The sequence below is a fragment of the Lactuca sativa genome, chromosome 5, assembly GCF_002870075.4.
Source record: "Lactuca sativa cultivar Salinas chromosome 5, Lsat_Salinas_v11, whole genome shotgun sequence".
In the NCBI taxonomy this organism is placed as follows: domain Eukaryota; kingdom Viridiplantae; phylum Streptophyta; class Magnoliopsida; order Asterales; family Asteraceae; genus Lactuca; species Lactuca sativa.
In genome coordinates, this window is record NC_056627.2 from 247,404,668 (window position 1) to 247,415,885 (window position 11,218).

General features: G+C 33.8%; 2 protein-coding genes across 2 annotated transcripts; one reads left to right on the forward strand and one right to left on the reverse strand.

Moving 5' to 3' along the window:
- The first annotated feature begins 5,009 nt into the window (after positions 1-5,009).
- On the forward strand, positions 5,010-7,312 carry LOC111878014 (transcription factor TCP8). The gene is made up of 3 exons (XM_023874525.3): positions 5,010-6,880; positions 7,003-7,045; positions 7,123-7,312. The coding sequence occupies exon 1, from the start codon at positions 5,243-5,245 to the stop codon at positions 6,875-6,877; it is 1,635 nt and encodes a 544-aa protein (XP_023730293.1). The 5' UTR covers positions 5,010-5,242; the 3' UTR covers positions 6,878-6,880; positions 7,003-7,045; positions 7,123-7,312.
- Positions 7,313-9,656: 2,344 nt separating this feature from the next.
- LOC111877971 (uncharacterized) lies at positions 9,657-10,853 on the reverse strand. Its single transcript, XM_023874470.2, has one exon. The coding sequence runs from the start codon at positions 10,851-10,853 to the stop codon at positions 9,657-9,659; it is 1,197 nt and encodes a 398-aa protein (XP_023730238.2).
- Positions 10,854-11,218: the final 365 nt, after the last annotated feature.

Below are 11,218 nucleotides of genomic sequence, written 5' to 3' on the forward strand. Positions count from 1 at the left end.
TTTTGTGCTTGAAAATGTATGAATTACATTGTACTAGTAGTGTAAAATAATTATACTTTAAATAATCGTTTTAGTATAATATTCATGACTTAGTAAAAAAGTATTAGTAATTTAACAGTTTATATAACACAATGAAATAATTTGAGAATGCTACCTTTAAATAATCGACATGTTTACAAAAAGGGTAAAGATTAATTTAAATAAGTTTCATGTTTCAATATATATATATATATATATATATATATATATATATATATATATATATATATATATATATATAATTGAGATCAAACAGACAGTCAGACAAATGGGTCAAACCCTAGTCCACAACCAGACAAGGAATAGAAGATAAGGTGGAAACATCAGTCCTAAGTCTGTTGAATCTTAATTATATATCTTTATATATATATATATATATATATATATATATATATATATATATATATATATATATATATATATATATATAAACATGTATTTCAGAAAATAAAAGAATAAAACAATTTAAGTAGTTTGAAAACACTTTTTAAAATAGTTTAAATCAGTTGGAAACAGCTTGAAATGTCTTTAAAACAGTTTCGAAATTATTTGAATGATAACACAACCCCCCCTCCGCCCTAAAACATTGAAAAATAGCAAAAACGTAGGGGTATGAACTCACCTTATACGAGTGATTCAATAGAAGGTTCGATATAGGATGTTATTTCCATGAGTGAAGTCCCGTAGCAAAACCGAGTCCTAATTAGCATTTTATGTAATATATATGTATACAGTTAGTGTATATAAACATAAGAATGATAAGAAATTGGACTAATTTGTAAGTTTAACTTACAAATAAGAGTGTTAGAAGCAAAATGGAAAGCTGCTATGAGTTTATGGCTAGCCCCAGGAGTTCACGACTCAAGAAGATCTTGGGTTTACGGTTGAGTGTTCTTGATAAAATGAAGGAGATTCAAGGGTTTTCGGCTTAATGATCTTGATGAATGAAGAACACTTGATGATCTTGGCAAGATCCTACAGAGATTCAAAGGATTAAGGATGATAGTTGAGAGAGAAAAAGTGTTCACGGTTGGAGTTCTTGAGTGTGAATTGGGTGTTTTCGGCTGGAATTGAAGAAGTGATGAATGATTTCGGTTAAACTCATATATATATATATATATATATATATATATATATATATATATATATATATATATATATATATATATATAGTTTTCGGCTGTAAACACTTCCCGAGGAAGAGATCCGAGGTTTGCGGCTATGGACGTCGTTTGCGGCCGTGAACCCCGTTTGCGGTCCGAGGAGTGAGTTCTCGGTTGTGAACCGAGGTTTACGGTTGCGAACCTTGCATGTAGCCGTGAACTTCGTTTGCAGCCCATGCGAGAGTCTGGGGCTCGGATGAAGGTTCTCGGTTCGGATGTAGTTCCTCGGTTCCTAGTGTTTTCCTCCTTAATCATACAACACCTTTGAATACAAGGTCTATACCTTTATAACTTATTAAACTAACCTTATCAAGATAAAAGAGAAATAAGTTTGACCTTTATTCGACATGTTGACTTTTGTTGACCAAGATTGAATTTTTACAAGATTGAAATTACGGGTTGTCACATTTTCTTCCATTGCATGACCGGTCCATCTTCTCTTGATGCTCCAAAGCTCCATGCTCCTAATGCCTCCAAAATAAATCAAAAATAGTGAAGTACCAGACATTCTTAAGAAAATATGCAATTACCCAATTAATTCACTAAATGCAAGAATAATGAAGTAGAATACTATGAAATGACGTAAATAAACATGCAAAACAGGTGCATAAAATGCACTTATCATCAAACGACAATGATCAGATTGTAGCTTATGTTCAAAAGTTCTTAATATCTAATCATTGATATCTTTTTTCTAAATTCTAATTTTGGAATGTAATTTTTTGTCATTTCAACTTCGCAGATGTGTAAAGGGATGGAAAATCTAACCGGAAGCTATCCGATTTCAATCTGGCTAGAGAAGGTCTGCAAGGGGATCATCGTCATGTATCTTTAATGGTAAGTTATTTGATTTAAGCTACATAGAAAAGGGATTTGGACTATTAGCCATGTTATTAAATATTCATAAACTTATTGATGTACTAGAATTTGTACTCTATTACAAAACTTACCAATAAAGATGATAAAGTCCCTGTTCTGTTACAATAGTTTCTTATTTGACTTACTTTTCTTTGTAATTGCGTCTTCATAAAAGGACATACCCTAATTAGAAACTTACATTATGTGTGCAAATGATGACATTATTGATGTTTTGATGGAATTATGTTACAAAACCTCTTATTAATTACCCATAAACTCATTGATGTTTTAGGATTTGTACTCTATTTCAAAAACTGGCATACTCAAGATCTTCTTCTTTTTATCCTTATTTGTAATGATGAGTAAAAACTCCCCTGGTTGAAGTAATTTGAGAGAAACTGACCAAACACCTAGAACTATTTCATGCTATTGCTAATCATCACAAACCATGTGAGGACTAGAGTTAAGCAAACAAATCTTTGATGTGATTTATAGTTATTTTGGCATTGGGTGGAGGGAAGCATCCATTTAAAGCGACAAATTTTGTTTATCTTTACTATTTTTCCCTTAGCATTTCATTTTTTGAATTGACAGACGGTATAAATTTAATTTTGCCTTTAATATTGTAGGTTTTTTGGATTTTGGTTTTATTTACAATTTTGTTTCTTTTTTAGGTATTCTTTATTGATAAATGGAAACATATTTCAATGGTATTAGCCATATATACCGAAGATGATGTCATAATTACTTACCTTTAACTTCTTTATCTAATAATTACATAAAAGGTTAGATTAATAAATAAAAAATAACAATTTTATTTATTTGTTGCTTATTTTAGTTGATAAATAATAATATATTATCTATTTTGGATCCTTTCTAATTTCAAATAATATTCTATATTTGAAAATATCTAACATCAAGCTCATTTTAAATAACTACTTGGTCTTATTTATTTGTTTATTATCAACTTTTAGTAAAATTAACACATGGCATAGCAAGCTAGCATGAAGCATGTTATCGAGTGATATGCAAAAATTATTTCAATTAATATAGGTTTCTTTATATCTATTGCCTTATTTTTGAATCATGTATGTTTTGGTTAGGATATGCTTACAAATTGATTTTTTTTATGTATTATACCACTTCATTCTTTCTTTTTTTAATCCAACGCTTTCTCTACATAAGCCAATAACTGCGTCTGTTGCAAATCGATTCTTTTCACTGATAGTCATGATAGGTAAGTTACAAGTTGTTGATATCATTTTTGTTCATCATTGGTTTTCAAATGTGCATATCATTTCGTAAGAAGTTATATTGTTATGGATTCCATAATTTATGATTTCTCCCATTCTTTCTCAATTTCTTTTAATTGTTTGATATGTGAAGGTTATTAGCTTTGGGGTTATTGGAGTGTAATACAAATTGGATGGAGATTCGAAAAACCTTTCTAACCTATAAAATTCCGCACCAGACAAGTCTAAATAAACTTATTTGCATTCCTTCTTTGGATTTTCGAAACTTAGCACGTAAAATAGCAATGAAAATAATAATTTTGTTCCAAAAGTGTGTGTTTTCATTCCTTTAGGATACGATGTTTTCATGTTTGTATTTGTAACCAAAAACTTAATACATATTGCAATGCTCTTGTGGATTGTCTAGGCTATAGAAAATGGTGTCTATGGGGAAAACCTCAAGTTCTTGGCCTTGGGATTAGATTGAAAATCTTATTTACTGTACATATCCAAAACCACCCCGAACTAACATGTGGGTCTATCGTCCTTTTTCTAATTTGACTAACCTACTTTTAATTCTTTTTAAAATGAGAATAATAATGATAATGAAGACTCTAATTGTTCCTTTTTATTTAAAATTGTATTGTTGCAGCCTCAGTTTGACTCACTTAAATTGGTCACAAGTATGGCCGCACGAGATTTTCAGCAGTCATGGATGAGCTGTTTGTTACAATGTCTTGATGTAGAACCAAAACAATTTTTTTGATTTAGAGAATATGGATGGTTGATTGGTTACTTTCGTAGAAGGGTTTTGCTTTTCAAAAGAACACATGATTCAAAATCATTCAAAAAAATATGGATTACACAATTAATAGCAATGTACGTATGACAACAAATTAAGAGTAAAATGTCTTCTAACCGCGCATCATACGGGAGACCTTTCTAGTTGTCTTATTATTGCAATAATTTTATTAGATAATTTCTCATGTATTTTAATATTGTTGGTAATCTTAAAATTACCATATTAAAAAAAATAAACTATAACGTTAATTAAATGTCATCAAATCGAGACAAAGCTTTGTTTGCTAAATAAAAAATTCAATTTTTGAAAATATATATTTTTACTTATTTAAAAGAGATGTGAGGTTATGTCATTTTTTATAAAAGAGTAAATTAATTTTTGGTAAAACTAATATAATTAAATGAAAATTTGATCAAAACAAAATTCAAATTGCATTCAAGAACTTATAACAATTAAATTATTTATAATGATTAGATGTTTATTATAATTATTACTTTTAATAATCAATGCATTATTTATGAAGAAAATCAAACTCAAACATAAATTATTAATAATATATCTAAATGCGTATTAGTTTATTATTTTAGCTTTTATTTAAAGATTTAATATTTTTAATTTATGTTTCTCGTATAATAAAAAGATTTTAGGAAGTTTTTAGTCCGGTTTTGTTTTATTTTTGTAAAATCTACCTTTCAAAATATTACTATATTTTTATAAAGTTAGAAAGTATTTAATAAAAAAATCATGAAGGGTGGTCTTGTACTTTAGAAAGACCAGACATACAAATTAGAATCGATATACTGTACAAGTATACAAGCTATTAAGTTATAGCCCCTGCCCCACATCCACCCCACCCCCACCCCCACCCCCACCCCATCCCCCAAACCAATTAACCATAGGGAAACACAAAGACAAGAGTCAATCAAAAACCAAACAACCCCACAAACTCCAACTCCTCTAGCTGTTTTTCTCTCTCTAGACCCCTTCCTTTTTTTATTCTTTCTCTCTCTCACTCTACCCCAGCCCCAGGCGGCGGAGACTGGTGGTTGGTGGTGGTGGTGGAGATGTTTCAGGTTTCTTGAACCCACCACTGAAGAAAAAGATAACCTTTTTTTAGAAAGAAAATAAAAGTACAACAAAAGGAGCACATGGAACGAACAGATTTGCAGAGCAATAATAAACAAAGCAGCACTACTACTCCCACCTCCAACACTAGTTCTTCTCACCACCACCACCACCATCACCTCTCCCACCATCTCCACCACCAACCCATGGTGGTCCCATTTGATGCTCGATCTGTAACCCCATTTATGGGCTCCATATCCATCCAACCCGGTCCAGCTAACACTCCTACTACTACTAGTGGTGCTTCTTCTTCTCTTTCTTCTCCTTCCAACCAACACCCAACAACCGCCTCCACCTCCTCCGCCACACAGCTATCTCCGCCGCATCCACACCTCGTCGACGCCTCCCTCGCCATCGCCACTAGATCCGAAGCTCTAACGGATCTTGCTAAAGAAAACCCTCAGCCTGTCGCTGTGGTTCCTCCTCCCAAGAGGTCAACAAAAGACCGGCATACTAAAGTCGATGGCCGTGGTCGGAGAATTCGAATGCCGGCGACATGTGCCGCTAGGGTTTTCCAGTTGACGAGGGAATTGGGTCATAAGTCCGATGGAGAAACAATTGAGTGGCTGCTACAGCAGGCGGAGACGGCCATTATTGCCGCAACCGGCACCGGCACCATTCCGGCTAACTTTTCCACCTTGAACGTCTCTCTTCGTAGCACCGGATCCACTCTCTCTGCTCCGCCGTCGAAGTCCGCGCCTCATCAATTTCACGGCGCTTTGGCACTTGCTCACCACCCCTTTGATCAAGAAGGGTTCTCTCAAATGATGGGGTTTCATCAACATCACCACCAGCAACAACAACAGCAACACCATCACCATCAAAATCCTCATATTTTAACAGCTGACCAAATTGCCGATGCAATTTCCACCGGAGGCAACGGCGGAACCGGTGGCGATTCTACCGATAATTATATGAGAAAAAGGTACAGAGAAGATTTGTTCAAAGACGAGAGTAATCAAAATCAAGGGGAAGTAACAGTTGGATCTACGTCACCATCCAACAAACAATTCAAAGGAGCCATGGAAATGCCAAAACAACAACAAGAAGCCGGAGGACCTTCTTCCGGTAACAATATTCTCCGGCACCATGCTAATATGATGCCGGCAACAGCCATGTGGGCGGTTGCTCCAGCACCCACCACTGCCACCGGAAACACCTTGTGGATGCTACCGGTATCCACCAGCGTCAGTAGCAGCAGCGGCCAACACTCTCATCTCGCCGGAGCCGCATCGGAGTCGCAACACCACCACCACCAGCAAATGTGGCCATTCCCGACTGCCCAAGCTGTCGGCGGCGGAAACACACTGCAAGCACCACTCCATTTCATCCCAAGAATCAACATCCCGGCGGCGAATCTGGAATTCCAGCAGAATTCAAGAGCAAATCCCCTCCAACTGGGATCAATGTTGATGCAGCAGCAGCAACAACAACAACAACAACAACAACAACAACCATCGCAACATCTGGGTTTGGGAATGAGCGAGAGCAATTTAGGGATGTTAGCGGCGCTGAATGCTTATTCCCGAGGTGGTTTAAACATGAATTCCGACCAAAATCATCCTCTAGATCACCATCACCATCCAAATCAAAATCAAAATCAACATCATTCACAAACTACTGACAGTGGTGATGAAGACCAAAATGATTCTACATGAGAGGTAACTTCATTGCATCATTTCATTTCTAAAATTAGCAAAACAATTTCATTTTATTTTAAATTGTTTCCATAATTTCAACCAACATTACATCAAAATTAATGGGTTTCCTTTACTTTTTGCAGACATATTGATGTTGAGTGTTAAATGAACCAAGAAATCCAAGAGGTATATGCTTCAATTATCATCTTGTTGTGCTGCTTTAATTATTAATGCTTGTGTTGTGTGTGAATGTAATTTGGTAGGTTTGGTGAAAGGAGAGATAGTAGGTGATTGAGATTCAAGAGAGATTGTATAGAAGGATATATTGATTTGTGTTTAGTATTTATAAATTTGGTTTGTTGATTCCAATTAAACTCAAAAAAACAAAATTCAGAAATGTGATTCTAAAACAAGTGTTCAATAATTACAATTTTGATCACATTATTTCATCTACTTACGGATTGATTATCCTCCTTATCTTTATTAAAACAAACAGCAATTTCATAATATATTTTTATGACGAGATGATACAATATGGTAAAAAAAAAAATACAATAATCAATAAAGTGATTGGTTTATGAACTTCATGAAAAACACTAGTTTTAGATGATGTGTATCAATTTTATAACATTGGATCAATAAATATTGCATTTGTACCATTAATATAAGCCAATGCATTGGTTATGTGAATATGGTAATCTAAATGGAAAAAGGTTTCACCTCTTTTAAAAAAGAAATGCTCATATGTCATGTGGACCATTTCTCATTAGTTACATCAAGTCGAGGGCAAAAGATAAGGCCAAAAACGCCTTTACCTTCCCTTCCTCATTTTGGAGAATAATACAACAAACAACATGATATAGATTCCTTTTTTCTTTTTAAACTTTCTCATAAAATGTGATAAACATTTATTTATATTTACTTTTAAACAGATAATGAAATGTAAATTCTTTAGGATTAGCAAAAGATTGATTGATGTATGTGTGTGTGTTTTAACAGTATGCACCAAATATGCATACCATTGTAGTCTATATGTATACATCCAGGTGTATAGGTCTTGTATATATGCTTTCAATTGACAAGTAGATCTATTTATTAGTGGGTTTATATTTGGCAAATCATTAAATAACGATTATTAAAAATATTTAAATATAGACAGTTAAGAACATGGGGTAGACAAATACTTATTTATATTTCGTGTTACGTAATCATACAAAAGTGGAAACATGCATGTTAGGTTGATTTCATGATAACAAAGTTGAAGATAATGTTTAGACAAATATAGTTATAGCTGTTGTAAAGGGCACCAAAGTCATTTCAAATGGTGATTCTTCTTCGGAGCTGCTGCTGGTGGTGGATGGCGGTGGCCGGTGGATGGTGATGGTTCTCTTTTGTTTGTTATACATTTTCTTTTAGCATTTTATCTTATAAAAGCTATGCATGTTCCCCAATTCATCTTCAAAATTTTTGCCATGTTGTTTGTTGTTAAAGAAACCCCACTTGGTCCTCAATATCTTGCTAAAATCAAGGGAAATTTCAGTGATTTATTGATTGATTTCAAAATCTTTTGTAATGTTAACACAATCCAAGAAAACCTACCCAAAAGTAGTGTGCTTGATGTGTTTGATGAGTTCATGAGTGGAAAAAGATATTTAATATGGAAGTAAGGTGGTGTGATTTTTACCAACATACCCTTTTGTTTCCGTTTTTTCACAATGGTCCCCTCCACTTTTGTAATATTGTATTTGATTTTTGTTTTTAAAAAATAGAATACCTAAAAAAAACCCAACGTATTATTCATTTATGTTATTATTGTATGATTAAAACCATTATATTTTTTTTTTGGTTAAATCAATGTTTTGCAAGTAGATAACTTAGAAAATCTGATTGCATAACCTACATGAAGCTAAAAGCATATAATTGAATTATTGATTTAAATTATAAAGCTTATTTAAAGTACAAATGCGGTTCAAAATTTATTTTTTTTCTGAAAAAAAATGTTTGAAATCTCGAACTTTTTTTTTTCCAGTAGTTCCAGTAGGTTGGAATATCGATATATAGTTCGAAAATCATGAACAACTTCAAAATAGGTATTTTCGAATTATAATGAATATGAATTTTCAACCTACTAAAAAGAATCGAAATTTCAAACTTCTTTTTCAAAAGAAAGAAAAAAAAACTTTGAACCACATTTTTGTTAGAAAAAATAATTTCAAAAGTTTCAAAATCTGCAATTTCTGAAAAATCATGGTCATGATATGATATTCTAAAAAAAAAGTTTATTAGTGAGACGTGTTTTTCTTATTGTGGTTAATGAGATCAATACCTTTTAAATAATCTTATAGCTGTAGAAACTGCATAAATTTTCTAAAGTAATAGTATAAATTTTTAGCTTTCACAGCTAGAAGAATGTTTTCCTAAATCCTAAGACCATCCGTTATACCCACCACATACCACATATGTGGTGGGTGCCACATCAGCACCATATTCCATTACCACTAACATGGGATACTTACCACTAACACACCACTCCACATCATTATTTTTATTTTTTTTTAATTCAAAAATACAATAAAATAACTTTTTTTTTAATTCAAAAATACAATAACATTATTTTTTTTAATCCAAAAATTAAAATAAAATTACAATTTTTAAAAGTAAAAAGCATTTATTTTTTTAAAACTATTTTTTCATTAATTATAAAAATAAAATAACAATTTTAAACTACATTACTTAGTTAATCTAGAAAACAAACATTACATTAATAAGAAAACGAACAAACATACATATAAAAATCCTAATTGTCATTCATGCTATGTTGGTACAAATGTTCTGCGACATCTTCTCGAAGATTGAAACACGTTTCACTGTTATGGATTTCGACAACTCGCTCCAAAAAAGCATTCGTTCCGGGTACGAACTCCTCAATTGGAACGACAACGTCGTTCGGATCATACGTGCAAATCGCTCGACCTTCATTTTCAATAATCATATTATGCATTATAATACATGCTAGGACCATTCGCTTAATTCTTTCTTTATCCCAAAGTCGTGTAGCATATTTCACTACATGCCATGTTTGCTTAAGGACTCCAAATGCCCTCTCGATATCCTTTCTCGCTGATTCCTGTTTTTTTGTAAACAACTTTGCTTTTTCACTTCGAGGAACTGAGTATGCCTTCATCAATGTAGAATAATCCGGGTATATCCCATCACCAAGGTAGTAACCATATTTGTACGCGTGCCCGTTTACCGTGAACGTCATATCAGGTGTTTTGCCGGTCCAAATATCGTTGAAAAGTGGAGACTGACCAAGAACATTAAGGTCGTTGTTAGACCCCGCTACTCCAAAAAAGGCATGCCATATCCACAAATCTTGAGATGCAACAACTTCTAGGATGATAGTTGGTTCACCTATATCTCCTCGAGTGAACTGACCACGCCATGCAGTTGGACATTTTTCCCAAGCCACATGCGTACAATCTAGATTGCCAAGCATACCGGGAAATCCATGCCTCTCTTCATGAGCCGAATATAATCTCTCATAAACACATGCAGAAAACCAATCTACACATTCAACCGCGGTCCTCTCGGATATTTTCAAGTATTCGTCAGATGCATCAAATGCTATACCGTATCCCAAATACCTAAGAGCAGCCGCACATTTTTGTATACTACTAAAACCCATTCTTCCTCTAGCGTCGGGTTTTTGTTTGAAAAAATCATAACGATATTCTAAAGCATTACTAATACGTAAAAATATAGCCTTATTCAGACGAAAACGACGTTCGAACGAGTCGTCATTATAAAGACAATTATCGGCAAAGTAATCACGTACCAATAAGTCGTGTGCGGCTTGGCGATCACGATTGACGACCGTCCTTGTACGCGCTGCATTCGAACTTTCTTCGGCGTGAACGTGTTGCACAACATTGAAGAATGTCTCGACGAATTCTACGTCGTCATCCGAGTCAAAACTTTTTAAAAATTCCATATTTATCGAGGGATCCATAGGTGTAATTGAGTGTAGAATGTATATGTATGTATATGTGTTTTGGTATTGAGTTTTTATAATTGAGTTTGAAAAAAAAAAAGGAACGGCCAAAATAGCCGTTCAACGGCTCAAAATAAACAACCAATAGCAATCCTCGTTTCATTTCGTTGTCCCGAGCACATTTTGCAACGACCACGGTCGACCACGAACCACCGGGACGGTGTGCACGTCCGTGGTTCGTGGCCAACTAGACCACGGACATATTCGTGCTACGTACACCGGTTGGCCTAATTACAATAGTTATACCGATTTCAATAACCCGTTTTAGTACTACCTAATACAAAAGAGAGGATGCTATAAAATAT

Coding starts and splice junctions, on each gene's coding strand:
- LOC111878014 (XM_023874525.3), top strand. CDS start 5,243: ATGGAACGAACAGATTTGCAGAGCAATAATAAACAAAGCAGCACTACT.
- LOC111877971 (XM_023874470.2), bottom strand. CDS start 10,853: ATGGAATTTTTAAAAAGTTTTGACTCGGATGACGACGTAGAATTCGTC.